Source organism: Symphalangus syndactylus, chromosome 24, assembly GCF_028878055.3.
Source record: "Symphalangus syndactylus isolate Jambi chromosome 24, NHGRI_mSymSyn1-v2.1_pri, whole genome shotgun sequence".
Taxonomy (NCBI): domain Eukaryota; kingdom Metazoa; phylum Chordata; class Mammalia; order Primates; family Hylobatidae; genus Symphalangus; species Symphalangus syndactylus.
Genome location: NC_072446.2, coordinates 54,668,569 through 54,687,913, shown reverse-complemented (window position 1 = coordinate 54,687,913; position 19,345 = coordinate 54,668,569). Strand labels below are relative to the sequence as shown.

General features: G+C 40.5%; 2 protein-coding genes and 1 long non-coding RNA gene across 4 annotated transcripts in view; 2 read left to right on the top strand and 1 right to left on the bottom strand.

Annotated features, from left to right (window-relative positions):
* The window catches only part of XRN2 (5'-3' exoribonuclease 2), a 91,972-nt gene extending 82,944 nt beyond the window's left edge, over positions 1 to 9,028 (top strand). For both annotated transcript variants that reach the window (XM_055265071.2, XM_063634049.1), the window contains exons 28-30: positions 1,220 to 1,283; positions 6,091 to 6,229; positions 8,476 to 9,028. In XM_055265071.2, coding sequence (XP_055121046.2) covers positions 1,220 to 1,283; positions 6,091 to 6,229; positions 8,476 to 8,541 — 269 coding nt within the window. In that variant the 3' untranslated portion in view covers positions 8,542 to 9,028. The remainder of the gene's footprint in view (positions 1 to 1,219; positions 1,284 to 6,090; positions 6,230 to 8,475) is intronic.
* Positions 9,029 to 14,549: 5,521 nt separating this feature from the next.
* NKX2-4 (NK2 homeobox 4) lies at positions 14,550 to 16,660 on the bottom strand. The gene is made up of 2 exons (XM_055265686.2): positions 16,086 to 16,660; positions 14,550 to 15,681 (listed from the first exon to the last, which is right to left on the bottom strand). The coding sequence occupies exons 1-2, from the start codon at positions 16,531 to 16,533 to the stop codon at positions 15,059 to 15,061; spliced, it is 1,071 nt and encodes a 356-aa protein (XP_055121661.1). The 5' UTR covers positions 16,534 to 16,660; the 3' UTR covers positions 14,550 to 15,058.
* Positions 16,661 to 17,102: 442 nt separating this feature from the next.
* Positions 17,103 to 18,993, top strand: LOC134735906 (uncharacterized). The gene is made up of 2 exons (XR_010119492.1): positions 17,103 to 17,356; positions 17,765 to 18,993. It is a non-coding gene; the product is annotated as an uncharacterized lncRNA (long non-coding RNA).
* The last annotated feature ends 352 nt before the right edge of the window (positions 18,994 to 19,345 follow it).

The window sequence follows — 19,345 nt, the reverse complement described above, 5'->3', positions numbered from 1 at the left end:
CAGAAACTTTCCAGCTGGCCATGGACTGAGGTGGGAGTGGGCTGTGGCAGCTGCAGATGGCTGCCCTCCTTCAGGTAGTTTGTCCACATAAAGAAAACTTTCTTCAGTCTGGCCTTCTCAGCATGTCAAGATGGGAAGGAAGCCCAGGGCTGAGGCTGCCAGTTATGAGCTAGAATCATTGTGAGCAGCTAGATATTTTATTGATTCCGTGTTCTTTGTCATGGGACTTTTAAAGCATGATTCTACTTTTTTCTTTCTCTTTCTTAAGTAAAAACCATATATATTTTTGGTTTCTAACCAGAGATAAGCTTTCAACTCTTCTTTTCTTTAAGTAATTTTGAAAAGCAGTTTTCTAGTTTGTGTTTCTATTAAAATGTGAGCCTGAATACATTATGGTAAGCGTTGTTGTCCTTGGTCATGGGAGTCTAGAGGAGGTTACTGTCCTCACATGGTGAACTCATTAGACAACTTCTGGAACCAGCAGTTTTAATTAGGTCACAGCAGACCCCGCTGAAGGTGAAGTGACTGGAAGCTGTGGTTCATTGATACAGACAGGGACAGGCCCAGATGTTTCTTTCATCCCATATCTGTCAGTTTATGTAGAAGAGCAGGAGCCATTTAATTGTTTCTTCTAGTTAGATGATGTTGCTAGTTCAGCTTTGTGTTACAAGAAAACTATCAGAAAAGATGGAGAAGTGGGTGGTCCCTTCATTAACGTGTTTTCTTGGTTTGTGTTGGAGAGATTGTGTGTGCTCTGCTTAATGTTAATGATAGCAATTTATGCCTTCAGAAGGAAAATTTCAGGATTTCTGTTGTAGATACTATTCATTCAGTTTGTATTAATTCTATTTATGGAAAAGAACTAAACCTTTCCTTTTGCACAGCATTTAAAATATAAATGTAAAAACTGTGTGTAATATATGTATCTTTACTTATACACACACACACACACACACACACACACACACGATTATGTGAGTTTAGTGGCCAGGGGTTACTAAACCTATTTTGTTATCAAAGGAAAAATAATAAAACAAAAAATTTGCGACCTTGTTAGTTACTTACCTTTTTACATTTGTGGTGTGTGTTATTATGATACTAGTTTATTTGGTTTACAGTCTTTCTCAGATTTTTTTCAAGAACTTTTAATTATAAAATATTGGGTAGTTGAATATTGGTTACTTTTAAAAATCTTAATTCTTTCCTGTTTTTTTTTCAGATATGAGGCCCCAGGATTCCTGGCGAGGTCCTCCTCCCCTTTTCCAGCAGCAAAGGTTTGACAGGTAATATTAAAGTAGACATTACTTTTAAAGACATGACACCAACATTTGGGGTTTATGGGTTTTTGGAAACTAAAACCTCCATGGTTTGAAATGTACTTTTTCCCACCAAAAACAATTTCCCTTGTGCCTATCCTTTAGGAAAATATATAGCTAATACTTTGAATTAAAAGACTCATGTTTAATATACTTTCTTACTTTTCTTGGTTCTTGGCCTTTATTTTATTGATGCTTTTGAGATGCCCTGAAAAACGCAACACAGCTTAAAACTGTATTAGGTTTTGGTCAGGCTAAACAAATTTCTTTTTAGAAGGGTTGTGCAGCTTAATGAGGCATAACTAATGGTGTTCCACTTTTATCATTTCTGTGCGGGCATTGCAGCGTTAGTACAGACCAACCATTGATTCTTGCTACAAACCTCTTGAAGTCCTAATCAGCTTCTTTGGTACAACTTTTTCAGGGCTGACAAGCCTATTGTAGGGCAGTGTCACTGTAGGTCAGTAGTTATTAGTTGCCACTGAAAACAGTTTCTTTAACTACTTAAGACTGAACTGAATTAAACGCAGAAGGGACTCAGAAGAGGATTATGGGATCTGCAGTCTAATAAGTACCATGGACTAGGAAGAATGTGACATGGTTTAATAACAAGGGATGTTTAACATGTATTCCTTCATTGATGAGTTGTGTGCTCCTAAGTCAGATGGACTCTGTACGACAAGACAACTAGGCTAACATCTGTAGAATAATTTTTAAAGGCCAGCTTTAAGATGCATCATTTCACGATGGTTTTGCCAACATCAGTAAATGCAAAAACAAATGAAGCCCCATCATAATAAGGCTTTCTTTTTTGCCTTCCCAGTTTTAATCTGTTTTATTCTCTTCTCCTTTGCCATGTTAACAGTCTCTAATCTGTTCACATCTGAAATGAATAGTGTTTTTATAAATGGGGTTCTAAATGGAGCTTCCCTTTTAAGAAAACTTTATAACTCTTTAGAGACTCCAGAACTTCATTTCATTGTTATCTTCAAGAGGATAAAAGGAATCATGTTATTCGATGTTTACTAATAGTATCAACTTAGTGCAAGTCTCATTAAATGTAATACGACTAGCAATGTGTGTATTAATGTTTTGATTTTAGTATATGTTCTGAAAGCACACAGTATGTGCTGTTTCAATTTCCTCAGTACCACCAATTTTAAGCAGAAATTAAGTAAGGGGTAAATTTTTCCTGAATTATATACTTGGTTTCCCTATCTTACTGCTCACTTTCCATACTAATAATAATGGTGAATGTCTGCTTACAAAGTGTTAACACTGTGTTAACATCCTTTAATAAGAATGATTTCATTTATTCCTCCTAGCAATGCATTGAAATAGATGCTGTTATTTTTACATTTTTGCAAATGAAGAAAGTGAGGCACAGAGAAGTTCAGCAGCTTACCTAAGGTCACTCTTTTGTGCCATTCTTTACCAAGAAACTTTTCACTGGAACAAAACTTACCAGAATATTTACTCTGAGCGTAATATAAAGATGTAGGGACTTCAAAGGAAGTAAAGGATCTGTTTCCACTTCTAAGGCCCCAACAGCTTTCCTCCCCTCTGTTCATATTAAAAGTTTTCCTAAGATCATCATCATTGTCCCTTCCCTTGCCCTGCTGTCCATCAGGTTTTGTTCTTATTCTACCCTAGCCAAATACTAGTATTATTCTGACTTTGTGAACCCAGCAGGTTAGTGACAGTTTTGTGGGGATGTTTTTTGGTTTAGTTTTAGTCAGATACTTAAAATTATGCCTGAAAGCAAAAGGTAAATGTGAGCATAGTAGAGTTCTATCATAAAAGTCTTAACATCACAGACATTTAAGAAATATACCATTTTGTTCCAGAACCAGGTTTTACCAGTTCTTAGTTCAGTATGTTTCCATGACACTATTCTGAGTGTTTATTGAGAATCCTATTAAGAGAATTTTGAGTGTCTTTTTTTTTATTACATTGCATTTCTTGAATAATTTCCTACTTTAAGATGGTATGTATAATCCATATATCCAGTAGATTTAAAAATACAACAGGAACATCCTCCCAACACAGACACAGCCTGGAGTTAATAGATACCCAGCGTTGGAGTTCCCGTTGTCACTTGAGTTCTGCCACATTGTTTGGGTTCTTCTTGTCAATGGAGGCCTCTTTTTCAGTCATTTGCAAGGCAGCCATTTAGTTTTTCTATGGGTGTTAAGCTCAATCATGAAAAACCTTTTAAAACTCCAATTTTACCATATGTATACATTTAAAATATCCAAATTGGTAGTAGTTCACATCTCCAGTAACTTTCCAAAACAATTTGGAAACTTAAGATTGTTGCCATCTACGATGCCAAATGGCTCAAATAAGTTGCCTTATTTATTAACTTCTTTTATTGATTGATTGAGACAAGGTCTCACTCTTGTCACCCAGGCTGGAGTGTAATGTCATGATCTTGGCTCACTGCAGCTTCTGCCGTCCAGGTTCAAGTGATTCTGATGCCTCAGCCTTCCAAGTAGCTGGGACTACAGGCTCCCACACCACCATGCCTGGCCGATTTTTGTATTTTTAGTAGAGACAGGGTTTTCCCATGTTGCCTAGGCTGGCCTCAAACTCCTGGGCTGAAGTGATCTGCCTGCCTCGGCCTCCTGGAGTGCTGGGATTACAGGCTGAGCTACTGTGCCTGGCCTAATGGCTAATTTTTATAATTTAGGATATGTCAATTTCTGTGCTTCCATCCCAGATTTTAAAACATAATTTCCTAGGCAAATTTTTAGTTTTGTAAGTATTTGCAAAGTATGTAATTAGTCTAGACATATGATAAACTTGTTGAAAATAAAGGCCTGTCATAAAAGTCAGAAGAGGGTAGTACATGACATCCTTGCTTTATTCTTCTGTTTAATTTTAATTATTGATGTTTTTTTCATAAAAATTATCTTTGTCAAAAACATTATAAGTGATCAATTCAAACAAAAAGAACTTTGCGTTTTTAAACTGTGGCTTTGTTCTTAACCTGTTTTTGGAATATAAAATAGTTTTGAATTGCATTTATAATGTATATTATTTATGCAAGCAGATCTGGCATAAATAATTCCTAAATTGAATTCCTAAAATTGAATTCCTAAAATTCAATTGAATTTTATTATTGTAAGACTCAAAAGAAAAACTGATCACAGTTAAGATGTAAATTGTATTTTTAGCCCGTGGGTTTTGCATTAATTGGCCCATTTTTGGTGAGACTTTGGTTACAGCACAAACCTTAGTTTAGCCCTTCACTTCTGCAGAGACTGGAAGAGACCATTCCTGTCTCTGCACACAGAGCTGTTCTTGCTAAAACAGATGGAGGCATTCTTGCTAAAATATATTTGTGCTAGTAATTATCCTGAAAAATAATTAAAACCCTAGCCATATGCATTTTTTTTCTGAGATAAAAACTTATTTTAATTGTATTCTGAATTACTTATAACAGATTGTTATTAGAACTCTGGTTTCAGCTACCAACTGTAAAGAAAAACTTTAGCCTTTCTAGAGTTCCTTAGAGAGCAGTTCATCTCTTCAAGCCATCACACAAAAATAATTATCTCTGGTGTTGTTTTAATAAAAAGAAGGCAAGCTCCAAGTGAAGGGAGGAGAGTGGGGGTAGAGAGGATGGATTCAGGCTTGAATAGCTGTGAGAAGAATGCTTTACCCAATGAGCCCAGCGCCGGGCTTTTTTCCCCTAAGACCTCGGAAGTGAAATTCTTATGCTGATATGGTTATAACTGATTACCAGCTAGTCAGCACTTCAGTGAATTTAAAGTTTTATTGAATTCCTCCTAACATGGTCAGTGGCCCCAAAGCTTCTGATGTTCAAATATACTGGAGAATTTGCCTCTGTGTATTCTTTGTAGTGCCTTCCATAAAATGGAAGTTATGGAAAGTGCCTTAAGGAGAAAGTAGTCTTAAATGGTGATTGCCTTTAGAAGGTATATCCTTGCTACATTGTTTATGTGACAGTTTTTAATTAAGTTATGATTTAGTACATTATACCTGTTGCTTTGCATCTGCAAAGTTAAAATAGGCACTTGAAGACAATTAAAACATTTCTTTTGACTAGTAATCTGGGACAGCAAACTGGGTTATAATAGCCGTTGAATCTGTGTTCCCATGTAAACTGTACACCAAATGCCAGTCAGCCCATGCCAATTAGTGCTCATGTTGCTAGGTCACCGTGGTCAATTGAAAGCTGCATCAATAGAACTTGAAAAGGTTTCCTCCCAATCAGACCTTCTGACATATTGAACAGAATAATGGATGGGAAAAAGCAGCCAAGTCTCCTACCCTGGATTCAAAATACTCAGCAGTAAGAATTCATTTGCAACCTGCAATTAAGTAGAAAGAATGGATCCAAGAACGAGTCTGGACATTTTTGAAAATAAAGCCTCATTCTCCTGTCTTGTACATGTTTACTCTTTGGATAGCATCTTAAATGTAGCCAACTTGGTGATCTTGGGTCTACATCTTTAAGTGACTAAAAAGGAAATTTCCCAGTTGAAAATGAACAATATAATTTTTAAAAGTCAGAACTTCTCAGCTGAGTTTAAACATCCATTGTAATAAATGCTGATGCTTCGTGAAACATGTTAGATTATACTGAATATAAGGGACACAAAGGCCATTCTGATACTCTGTATCCCATATGATAAATCCAGGTAAATTGGATTGTACTAAAATTTGGAGATGACACCTGCCGATTTTAGGCTTTGTGCTGTATAATAGGCGTGGCTTCTGATGTAAACCTGATACTTTCCTACAGAGGCGTTGGGGCTGAACCTCTGCTCCCATGGAACCGGATGCTGCAAACCCAGAATGCAGCCTTCCAGCCAAACCAGTACCAGATGCTAGCTGGGCCTTGTGGGTATCCACCCAGACGAGATGATCGTGGAGGGAGACAGGTAAATGGGTTGTGGGATGAAAAGCATACTGCTCACTTTATATTTCAACAAGCCTCACAGGACTCCATATTTTCTTACCAATATTTCTGGAGAAGACACTGATACAGTAGCGTGGCTGAACTTGGGTCTGTCTTTAAAAATGTATATGGGTTGAGTACCTGCTTCACTAAATAGGTTATATACCTTGAAGATGCCAAAGAATTTCTAACCCAAAAGCCCTTTAAATCATAGCAGTCAGTGATAATTAGTCCAAATATAGTCAGTCACCAAAACACATTGTTTTTCCTTTAAGGATATTGTTCTTTAATAGAACCTAGATCCCTCTTAATGGGTGATGATTTTCTGGAAGCTGGAAAGTAAGTCTGCCTTTTCAGCTGTTGTCTTTTAGAACTCATTTTAAAATGTTGTCATTTTAGAAATCTCCTGTCTTGATTCATCTGTTATCCCTCCTCATAAAAGAAATCTCTGCCTGATAATCTTCCACATATTTTTCTTCTCAATGTAAGCAGCTGTATCACTGAATGAATATCATAATTCCTAGACAAATTTAGTGTATGTAAGCTTCATGTCCTTCTCTTTACAGCATCCAGTTTTAGCAGCATTTAAGACTGAGGTCTGTTTGACATAATTTCCTCCAGCAATTTGACACCCTGACCAGTATTTACATGCTTTTAATGGAATCCTTACTAGAGAACAAGATTGGAATGCTATGATTCAGAGTAATGTGTATGGAGTTTGGCACCTGCAGTGATGTGAAGTGGTTTTTAAATTGCTTACCTGGTGTTGCCTCCAGGCCTTTTGCAGTGCTTCACATATTAATTAGTAAGACCTCTCTTCTCACAGCCAAGGAACATATTTTGTATATTTTTTGATGTATTCTTACAAGTATCTCCACCTTACAAGAAGATAATCACCTTAATTGCAAATAGTTAATGTCTTCTGAGAGGATTTTGTTACGGTTTATTTAAATCAGTTTATAGAATTTTGCTTTGATTTCTTTCAACCCAGGACCTCTAAAAATCATATCAGTGAACTAAGGCTCTTTGTGTTACTATGGTCAGATGGCAGTAGGCAGTTTCAGTGAAGAGCATTTTTGAAGTGAGGACATATTTGTAACTGGAAGACACCTGGGAGAATGTGTGGTCTAGTCACCTCATTTTCCAAGTCAGGAACTGAAACCCTGAAAATCCCACACAGTTGGGCAGGAGAGCTGGGAGCTGGCTGCCTAGACTGCTGACCCCAGTTCATTCATTTTCCTCTCTCCTTTGGAGATCTTCCTTTTAAAGGAACTCTCTGCTGTTATAGGAGGTAAAATTCTTATTTACTTAGAAGATATAAACCAATTGGTAAACTTATTATTCTTTTAGGACTTTTTGAAAATAACATTTCTTCTTTCTCAGTCTCTTTTCCAGGGAGATACTTTTTATTAAATCACAATTGTTGAAGCACTATTAAATTGCAGAAGTTTGTTGTTAAAAACATAGAATCATTACTTCATTGTATGAAGTTTTGTATGACCAAACAAGGCCTTAGCCTGCATTCTGGCCTTGATTCTGCACATGTTCATATTTAAAGTACTGAAGTGCTCTCTGGCTGGCAAAATGAGGGGGGAGGGGGTTCCATTTCAAAACCCTAGAGGCCTAGAAAAGGACTTACAATGAGGAGGTGTCAGGTTTATCTTTTGTTATACAGGAATGTTATTTGCAAACATACTAGGATATGGTTGTAAAGGTCACGGCTAATGGATTGTGTAATAACCTTAATAAATCATTTAATGCCCTAAAATCCCTAAAATCAGTTGCTCATTTGGCCTTAACTGACTTAGCAAGCTCTTGCCTTCGTTAAAGCAAAGTTACTTTCCTTGTGTAATAAGTCTAAATTGATGTGGGTATCTTACCACAAAGTGACTTGAATTACTACTGCTAGGACAGTGGGAAAATTGAGAACACTGTCTGTACATGTTGTTTACACAAAACACTGAACTCTAGTTCATTTGTGTGCATTTGTGATTGTTAAGGTTTTTTTGGTTTATTTTTCAGTAATAGCATTTGTGCTAGCCTCCAACTTTGCAACAAGTTTATATTAAAGCTCTGGATCAAAGTACCTTTTATGGGGCCTTTCCATGTGCTGTACCTTTAACACATACTCAGTTTCCTTATGATGTGTTTTTCCATAGAGGTTTAAAATTAACTGACTTGCAGGAGTATCGGTCCAGAAAATAAACTCTTTCTTTTGTTTATTTTCAGGGATATCCCAGAGAAGGAAGGAAATACCCTTTGCCACCACCCTCAGGAAGATACAATTGGAATTAAGCTTTTGTAAAGCTTTCCCAAATCCTTTCATCATTCTACAGTTTTATGCTATTTGTGGAAAGATTTCTTTCTCAAGTAGTAGTTTTTAATAAAACTACAGTACTTTGTGTATTTCTTTTAACTGTATATTTCTACTGATCTGATCTCACTGTTTATGTTGCTTTCCAAAGATGTATGTTGCATAATACAGTGGATCTGAATTTATTATTGCTTATAAAACACATTTGATGGAATAGGAATACTGGTTTTTCATAATGGTTAAAAATGAAACCAGCTGTGGATTTCAAAACACAGTGTATTCTAGATCATGTAAGATCCATGCTGATTTTTATTGCACAAGAATTAGGTTTGAACTCTTGAGCTGGAACCCTCAGCAAACTAGAGTATATATTGTTCAGTATTTCTTTGGAAACATTTCATTAATGTACTTGTCTTACAGAAATTTCTGGACTTTAGTAAAAAAAATAAAGTTAAACTTTTAAAACTCTGTTTTGTGTTCTTGTTATTTTGCAGTATTTCAACTTTGAAAATCTTGACCAAGCATGGTTTTTTAAAACTAACTTTTGCAGAAAACTATTTCTATAATCAGATGTCCAAACCAAAGGACAAAGAAGTCAATGAAGAAGTAGATTTTAAAAGATAGGGTCAGCAAGACATAACAAAAGCTTTAACTTTGTTGTATTATGTCAGTGACTGATCTGGCTAACTCAAAAATCTTTGTGAGATAAATTACATTTTTACAAATTTAATGTAGACTTCTCCAGTTTTAAGGACTTGTTTTAAATCTTCAAGTTGACAATTTTAATTAATGGCCAAATAGTCTATGCTCCTTAGCATATTTTTTGTATGTCATTAGATTCCAATTTGTACTCATGTTTTTCCTTGCTACTAAGGACACTATAAATTGCTTAAATGTGTGTTTGGAGTTCACATACAGCATGTACATATGCATTTTCATTTGATTGCCAAAACATTTAGACACACATACAAAGACTTGCTTTGTTTCAGTTTTTCCCTCCTAGCCCAAGATTGTGAGGTAAAGTTTCTCTTTGACCTCCTGACTTAGGATATTTTTGCTTTAATATTCAACTGAAGCACACTTGTTAAACTTAGTCTGTGGGAAAAAAAAATCTCACCTCAACCTTGAATAGGAAGGTATTTTGTAGCTATTGAGTTCATTGCTAATGATGGGTGACCAGAGCAGGATCCTTTATTGTTGAGACAAAGAGTCTCTCCATCAGGAATTACCAACCTAACCCTTACATAATTGCCTTCCCTCAACATTCAAGTGATAATGCCTTCTATTAAATTTCTCTGTAAGTTTATCTCGCAAATATTAAAAATGTAGATAGCCATCTCAGTAAAGCATTGCATATTCCAAAGGAGCTTATAAATGTTTTACTGTTCATAGTCAAAACCCACAATTCCACTCTTTATATTCTCAGACATTTAGTTTTGGCTTAGTTTTATTTTAAGCTGTCCTGAGACTCAGTTTTTGACTGAATGTTTAAAGCACTGTTGGGAAGACATCTGAGCAAAAGGCCTGATGGAGAAACTGATGACGGCAGATTTCCTCTGCAGAACTGGCAGGTGTTCTCTCGCTGACCCGGCTTCAGGCCCTGCTCCCTGACCTCACCCTTGCTTCCTCCATCCTTAGTATTCATCTTTTTCCAACTTGGCTCCGCGTTTGAATCCTCCAGGAAAATGCCCTGCCCATTTCAATAAGCAAAATGCTTTTTAGAGCTTTAATGTTTAAAGCTGTAAATATCTCCTTCAAATTCTGATGTAAAAATCAATTCGTTGGGCCAATTTTAAGTAGTTACTTGTACGCAATTAATATTCTCTTTAAACGGCACGTTTTTTCAGGGTCTGCTATTAAACAAAAATCTTAGAACCTGGAAGCAGCCTGACTACTTAGTCCCGTAATGAGCAGTTGTCTTCCCTTTAAAGATCAAATGGGGTAATGTATGTTAATGTACAAAACCGTCTACAAACTGGTGTTAGATTGCCATTTAGCGTTACAAAGGCAAATTGGGTGTAATGAGCGATAGGTTAATTTTCTTACGATGACGTGGGATGCCAGGAACAGGCCGGGTGAGGCCGGGGTTCCAGCACTCCTTTGCTGGGCGCGCCTGGACCGAATTGAAGGGCCCGGGCGCGGCGGCCTCGCAGCCAGGGGCGGGATGGTGGCGGCGCCCGGGACCTGCATGCTACTCAGAGCTCAGGTCCTAGGTGCTTGGCTCAACTTTCTCCCAGCGGGGTCGGGAAGCGCCGGGCCCTCGGTGCACGTGGGGCACGCGCCCGGCGCCTGGGTCTCCCCCGAGGCTCGCTAGCGGCCCGGCCCAGCCCGCAGACCCCGCGGCTGGCCCTCCCGGGAGCCCCGCGAGCCGGCCGCACGCACAGGATGGGCGCGGAAAGCTTCTTCCTCCACCTTCGGGCGCACCCTCCTTCCTCGTCCGCGTCCCAGCACGCGGCGCCGCAGCTTCTCAACCTGCCGCTGCATCTCAACTCCCTGCAAGCAGCAGAGCTGTAGAATACCAGAAATGGTCTTCCTTCCGAGGCTGCCGTTTTAAGTTCCAAGTGTGAAAGTAACCGAATTTCGCTATGCTTAGAAATCTAAAATCTGGACATTCTCTGAAGAGTCAACTTAGAGTCCCCAATTTCTCGATCTGGCTCCGTCCCACTGACTGACGCCTCCTGCCCACCCCGAAAGGGTCCTGGAGCTGCGATCTCGCCAGACTCTATTCCTGGTGATCCACTGCTCTGCTATTTCCCATCAGGAAAAAGTCACCAAACGAATGAACTAGCAAACGGTCCATTCTCGATGGATTTCTCCTCCACTCAGTAAAGCAGAATCCTCCTGTGGCTTGTTTCTCCATGTCTTATTTATGGAATGAGGGCCAAAAGCGAACAGGCTTTAATCGATGTGTATGAAATAGGAATATAGCTGTTCATACTGCAAAATAGTTTGCACAACTTAAATTTAGGCAATGTTCCTAGTTAAACTTTTTTAGAAGTCACCTGAACAATTACTGAAGGTTACATGGAATTTCAAAAAACGAAAGGCATTTCATTCAATTGCAGGTAAACATTCTAAAGCAAAAACAAAACCAAACCCACCTCTCCCAGAAACTTCCATTACCTCTGAAGTTAAAAATAATAAAAACAAAAGTGATCTTGAAATCACAAAGTTATCTCAGTACTTACTGGAGAGCACAAATTCCTGATGGGATGTGAATGCAGTTCCCCAGTCTAGGCATCTTCTTTGAAACTTCCCCAGATGTTCAGCAAATCTCACTAGTAGTGAAAGGGTATTTATATTTTTAAAAATGTATCATCGTTCTCTGTCTCACTGGGTTGCAGGATAACAAGTACTAGTGTTTCAAAAAACTGTACTCAAATAATTAACATACAGGGTTTCATCCACACATTAGTGTTATGGTAAGTAGTGAGGGAGTATTATCCATGCTTTGAACTGTGTCTGAAATTTGTGTTGCCACCACATAATGCATTATTTTCTCCGGCACAAATTCACATCTAAAAATCCAATTGATAGGTCTTTATATAATTATGGCTCACAAATTTATTCTAAAAAGTTTTTTAAAATCATCAGGATTCAATGCAGTTAACAAAGCAAGTCTATGGAAGATGCTTGCATTTAGTGAACAGGATTGAGTCTCTGATTTGCTTTAAATTCAAAGTAAACAGTCGCTAGCCGAATGGAGATTGAACACAACATCTGTGTTGATAGAAGTCTGACTACTTGTTCTGACCATTAGGTTTTAGTTCTAGGCAAAGACTTAAATAGAAGACAACTGGGTTACACCCCCATCCTTCCATATACAAAACACCCTTCTTGTGTCCTTCAAAACTGCACACACTTTCACACACACAGCACTTCAATATACATCCCAACACAGATTACAGAAAAGTACCTGCAATCCCTCCGTTCCTCTCTGCAACTTTGATTCTGGCTTTTGGTTTCCGTGCCTCAATTGGAAAAGACAAGTTAGATTGTTGTAAAACCCAAAAAAAACATTTAGGAAAAGGTCACATCTGCTGAGTAAGCATTTTTGAAACAGGTTTGCTGTGGTCTCTGCCAAACTTTGAGGGGCCTTTGTTCCACTCAGACCCTGCGCCAGTCCTCCCTCTCAGTTGTGGAGACACTTATCCTCCTCTTCAGTTAATGAGTTTCACCTAGTCTGGCCATTTGTATTTTTATAAAAGATCTGCAAAGCACTAACTGCAAAAAGAAGAAAACAGCTCGTTTTGCATTCATCAGAAGGTGGGATTCTATGGTAAAAACATTTCTATTTTAAGCTTCAAGAATCAAACCTTTCCCTAATTTCAGGATATGCACACATACACTCAGTCTCTGGGTATAGAATGTTAAGCCCTTTGCAGCAATTATTTCTGGTTTGGGGTTTTTTACTGCTCAAAGGAATGCTGAAAGGAATAAGATATGCTCACACAAAATACACTTTCAGAAAATATTGTATATAAAAGTTGTTTCTTCTTAATGTGACACATTTCTTAAAGAAAGTGCACTTCTTCAGTCTAAAGGATTTGTTGTTCCAGAAATAAACTGTCCAGGAAGACTCATTTTCTTTAAATATGTTACCCAGAGCCCTTGGACTATAAGCTATTATTGTTTTTGTAGGCATTAGACTGTAACAAAAAACATCGCCAACCATGTGGACTTTTAGAACGTTTTCTACAAGTAAAATTTCAGAATTATGGTACTATTGTGAGGAAATCAAACTAATATAAACAAACATTTTGAAATTTGGCACATCAATAATAGATTTGCTATATTAGTTAACATTTCTAAAGTCATTTCCATTAATATGCCAAAAAAACCCCAAGTTGAGAGAATTTTCTGTGGGTGTACAGTACCATTTTCATACAAATTTGTCTGCTCAGATTATTTGTTCTTACATAAAATGTTTTAAAAATTAGATCTCATTTTCTAAAAATTCTTTTACAGCCCCTTGATAAAGGGTGATTCCCTTGCTTCTTTAGTGTTTTTTCTCCCTCTGTGAAAGAAACTGGAGTTTTAAAAAATTACTATACAAAAGAGTCTAGAAAAAGTGCAAGTTTAACTTCTAAAACACCTTCTTATGAATTCATGTTGCACATTCAGAAAAATGTTCTAACAATGAAGTGAAACACAATGTTTCAGCTCCAAGCTGTAATTCTAAAATCTCAAATGTGGAAGAGGTTTGGGGTCTCCGGTAACTACTTGTTTTGATAATTTGCAAATCATGCTTTATCCATGTTATTTCTTTAATTTTCATTAATTATTTATAAGCACAAATTCTTCAGCTTTTAGTATTTGTACTCCAATACCAGTCATTTATGAGTAAACTGAGCTGTGTTGTCACATCATGACAACTAGTATTTTTAAAACACACCAAGCCCTGTATAAACTTAATGAAAACGAAATGACCACTTGACTTTTAGAAAAAAGAACTTGTTTCTTTTAAGTTATATTTAAATATCCATTTGAAACATACGAAATATAAATCGGCATATTAAAGAGTAAATACATTATTTGTACAATAAAACACCAACAAAACCAGTGCAACTCCTAAGTTCTAAATATGGTGGAAAAATTATATTTTAGTTACTTATTCCTTACATCTTGATTACAATTCAATAAATCACCTTTCTTCTTGTCATGCTTTTGAATATAGATTAATTGATGTCAATTTTAGAAATTTTACTTGTTTGTTCTAGTACTTTATCAAGATATTCAAATTCAGACAAGAAAATACCTCAAAGAGAGTAAATACCATGTTTACAGAAGGATAGGGTTATTTTCTCAGTTGATTTTGGGAGACCAGATTTCATATACAAATAGTATACAACCTTTCTTTCTTATGGTGAGCTGCATCTTAGGAGGGAAAATCCTCTTTTAAGGTAACATACAAACACTCATTTGCCAAATAATCATCAAAACATTTTGAAATCAGCATTAAATTTAAAAAGCTCCATCAATCCACATAATTAGTATTTTATTTTGATTCCATTGCTCTATTACCTAAATGGCAATAATTCCTCTGCAATAATGTTGCTATGTGTATGATCCACCTTGAGCTACAATTCAATTTACTTTCAATCAAACATTAATGAAATTGCACTTAGGGGGCCCTTCGAAAATTAATCTCCCAATATAAATTCCACTTCAAAAAGGACTCATTGTTAAAGCTGGGTTGGTTTTTATAGTTACAAACGCCAACAAAGTTTCCAACTTTGAGAGCTGTAGTCAAGACTTCACTTTTTCGCGTCATTTAAGAACTTCTAGGAGGAGAAAACCACCACTTCAAAGCCGCGTGGCATAATGTTACACTACTCGGTTTCCGGGCTGTCGCTGTCCCCCGCCCCCAGCAAGTGGTTCACAGCCTGCTCCTGAGACCGACGCGAGTCGGTTTTCGCATGCCTCCCCCAACCGTTCTAGCAGTTTCTTGCAGACCCTTCGGCTGCACCAGAACCTAGCCCCGGGGCACCCTCGCTGTCACCACGTCCTGCCATAGAGCAGGTTGGCGCCCAGGACGCCGCCGCTATACTCCCCGGCGGCCGCGTCCAGGGCGGCCAGACCGCCCCCCGGGCCGTGCAGCGCGGGTGGGCTGGGCGACAGCTCCTCCAGCTCAGGTGCGGGCGTCGGGGCCGGCGGCTGCGGACCGGCCTGGCCGGGGGTGGGCGTGCTGGCGCCGTTCTGGCACGGCTTGCCGTCCTTGACCAGCACAGGCACCGCCACGCGGCGCGGGGACGGCGGCGGAGGTGGCGGCGGGCCCAGGCCGCCCTCCTGCTGCAGCTGCTGCGCCGCCTTGTCCTTGGCCTGCCGTTTCATCTTGTAGCGGTGGTTCTGGAACCAGATCTTGACCTGCGTGGGCGTCAGGTGGATCATGCTGGCCAGGTGCTCGCGCTCGGGCGCCGACAGGTACTTCTGCTGCTTGAAGCGCCGCTCCAGCTCGTAGACCTGCGCCTGCGAGAAGAGCACGCGGCGCTTCCTTCGCGGAGCGGCTGCCGCCGCTGCCGCGTGCAGCGGTGCCAGCGACTTGGCTGCGTCCGCGATGCCCGTCAGCGACCCCATGCCGGCCACATTCACGCCCGCCGACGGCCCCATGAACCTGGAGACTGGGGAAGAGGCCCAAGGGGGAAAGCGAGTGAGCTCCAGGCCCGCCGGGAGCCGGTCCAGCCGCCGCTCTCTTCACGCCGCGGCGGCCGCGACGCCGCCCGGCCCTCGCTGAATCCCAAGACCCCCTGAGCGTCGTGGCCTCCCGCCCCAGCACGCCCTGCGCGCCCTCGGCGGGTCCCAGGGCATGGCGCGCCCTCAACGGGTCCCAGGACGCCGCGCGCGTTCCCGCCCAGGGTCCCCGGAAACCCCGCGCGTCCCGGGCCGCGTCTCAGGACGCCCCGCGCGCCCGCTCGGCCCCAGGACCGCCTAAGCCGCGCGCACACCGTCCCGCGCCCCCGCGCCCCTCGGCTGTGGCGGGAAACGCCTGAGCCGCCCGCAGCCCCGCGCTCCTGGCCCCTCTCACTTGACGAGTAGCGTGGGTCCGGGTTGGCGCCGTACCAGCCGGTGGCCGCGCCGCCCCGCATGCCGTCGGTGTAGGCGGGCAGCTCGCCCATGTTGCCCAGGCCGCCGTTGCAGTAGCCGCCCATGGCGCCGTGAGGGAACTGCGAGACGCCGGGCGGCATGTGGTAGGTGGCGGCCGCCGCCGCCGCCGCTGCTGCTGCCGCCGCCGCGGCCGCCGCGTTGTGACCCGCCATGGCGTGAGAAGGCTGCATGCCCGCCACGGTCGCCGCCTGCGAGGAGGGCCCAGGTGGCGGCGCGCGGTAGGCGGCGGCGGCCGCGGCCCCCAGGGGCGCCCCCAGGCCGGGTGGCGCGCCGTCCATGGCGCCGCCGAACTTCTTGTAGGTCTCCTCGATGGGGCTCAGGATGTCGGAGACGGAGAAGGGCGTCGTGTGCTTTGGGCTCAACGACATGGCTCGGCGGGCGGCCAGGTAGGGGGGCCCGGGGCGCGCGCCGGCAGGACGCGGCGGCCGCTCGTCGCCGCCACCTCGGCCGCGGCAGCTGAGCCTGTGACGAGTAGTCGGCGGCTCGGCGAGCCCCCCGGTCTGAGGGATCTGGGGTTTATTTTAGTCCGGCGCCAGGTTTACGACAGACTCGGGGGGCGGAGCAACATCCCAAACGAGCAAACAATGGTCATTGACATCTTTTTCTCTCAACCCCCCCAACCCCCGCCCCATAATGGAGGCAAAAAAGGTAAAAGGGGCAGTTGGATGTTTCTTGGAAAGATCACTCCCCGTTGCTTTTCCCATCCTTCGCTCCTGCATCCGCGGCCGTTACCCCAGCCCTCGAGAACCAGAAATAGAAACTCGGAGGCTGGCGTCGAGGCTAGACATGGACACCGCGCCTGGCCCCGTCCAGATCCCAGTTTTCTAAAGTGACTTCGCACCAAAGTCCGGTATAATTGCGGAGTGGGGAACGTGCTGCTAAGTTTTGGGGGAGGGTGTTGCGGGGGCTCGCTTCGTCCTCTCCAGTTATCAGCCCCTCATTCGCTCCATCACCTAAAGTGTTAAAAAAAAAAAAAAAAAAAGCTCTTGGGTCCCACCGTAAGAGCGCATAAAGAGAGGAGGTACAATGACCGTCCTTTGCCATTGTAGGGCTCCCTAATTTATGCGTTTTTAGACCCTTAAGCATCATTTTGTGGGCAACCAAACGGGCACTTCCAAATTAGCTCAAAGTATCCAAGCCCAAGGAAGAGAGAAAACACACATACACTGATAAATACGCAGATGCTAACTTGTAAGTATTCTGTTTTTCCTCTGTGGGGATGGAGATTGAACAAGGGAAAGAGGGGAAACATTTTTATTTCCTAAAATGTTTCCTACTGAGTTTGCACTTGTAAAGTTGTTTTTTCTGCTTTCTTTCCCTTTGTGTGTGTTCTTTCTCTTTCTCTCAGTAAATATCTCTGACTTAAGTTTATTCTCCCATCACTACCATGATCAAAAACAAGAGAAAGACAAAGTACCAAAACTTCTAAATATTTCTAGTTGTTCGCAATGGGTCTTTTTGTTGTTGTTGGAAAAATATAACCTGTTCAAGCGATATGAAAATGGATGCAGAAGTCAGGTGAAAATTGTAGTTTCTTTGGAAAAATACAAAACCATAGATAAACAGATTTTTAAAACTTTGTCATCCTTTGACTTGCAGTTTTACCCGAATACTTAGACATTATGAACTCTCTACTAAATACTGAACAAGACAAAGCATAAGACAAAAGAAGTGTGCAAAGCATGTTGATTAAATTTTGAAAACAATCTTGCAGCAATAATAATGATAACGAGAAAACGAAGATAACACTTTTAAGTTTTCCTGGAAACTGGAGCAGGAGAAAGAAAAACAAGGAGAGTGCTTTCTTAAGCAACATTTTATTTTATTTTTTTTCCAGAAAAGGGTGTGTGGAAACGATTTAAGTTTAACCTGACAGTACATGTCTTGAAGGCAGGAACAGTATTACATATTCCTTTTTCTGTTTGGTTTTAGCCCTTTAGTGGAAATGTTCTCCATGGTTTTGTTCTTATGATTTTAAGAATTGTTTTGTTCATCTCAGTATAGTTTTGCAAAGAATCTGCCCTTTCTAGGGGGGAAAAAGCCATAGGTCACCTATGGGAAGGAAGTGACAGACGAATGTTAAGAGCAATGTTTTAATATACTGTAAAAATAAAATGCAAGGTTTCAGGAATTGTTTACAGACATCAGGATTGACTTAGCAAGATTAATATTGCTACAGTTTTAACACGATGCTACTTTTACAGGTCTTCTGTGAACTTGAAACATATCGGCTAGGTCTTCATCCTCACCTGCACTGGAATTACCTACTTAAAAAAAACAAACTAATGATACACAAAGAAGCATTTATTTATGTATTTAAACCCTTGCTGGGATCCTTCTGAAAACTACAGTTTGGATTTTACATTTCCGGTTTAGTTTAAATTGTATTGTTTACTTGTATGTATTAGCCTAAATAAAATAATAGTCGTTTCAAACGTTTCTCCGACACAAGAGGGTAAGTAAAAAATAATTGTGTTATGACATCTGTGAATATAAAAGTTATTTGTGGCCCATTATATTTTATTTTTCAAGTTCAAACGTATTTCAGAAATGAAACCCATTATCATAATCTCCATATTGATTAGTTGTCCAAATTGAAAGGTGTTTACAATTTTAATTTTTTCCAGATGATTATTACTCTGTTTTCAGGCTATATATTTCATCTCATGTAATTTTCTTTGTAGAACTTTGACATAGCAGTTAGCATCAAGTGGTTGTACTACAATTTTTGCTTATTTTGTTTTTCAACTGCATTGGGTCCTGTTATAAGTGCATATACATCTGGAATGCTTCCATCTTTAAATTAAAAGCACTTTATCACATCTGAAGGTTCTCTGCAGAGAGTCACTTTCTGACTGCTTAGGAACTTGATAAGCCAAATAGTATTCCATCACTATAGGTAAACAGTTCTGGGAAAGAAAAATCTACAATCTTTGACATTTCTCCCTGTCAATTGTTTGTACCTCATTCTAGAAATTACATATCTTCATGCCGGAAACACTATTTGGATGTGTGTGGATGATTCTGAAAATTGATATAGTGTGAAGGCTGTATGTGTACATTTACATATCGACACAATATAACCCAACTGATACTCCATTGAAGCTTCGTATTCATTTCATCAGATTATCGTGTACCTAAATTATGTGTGGAAATTTATACTTAGTAGATTCTCAAATA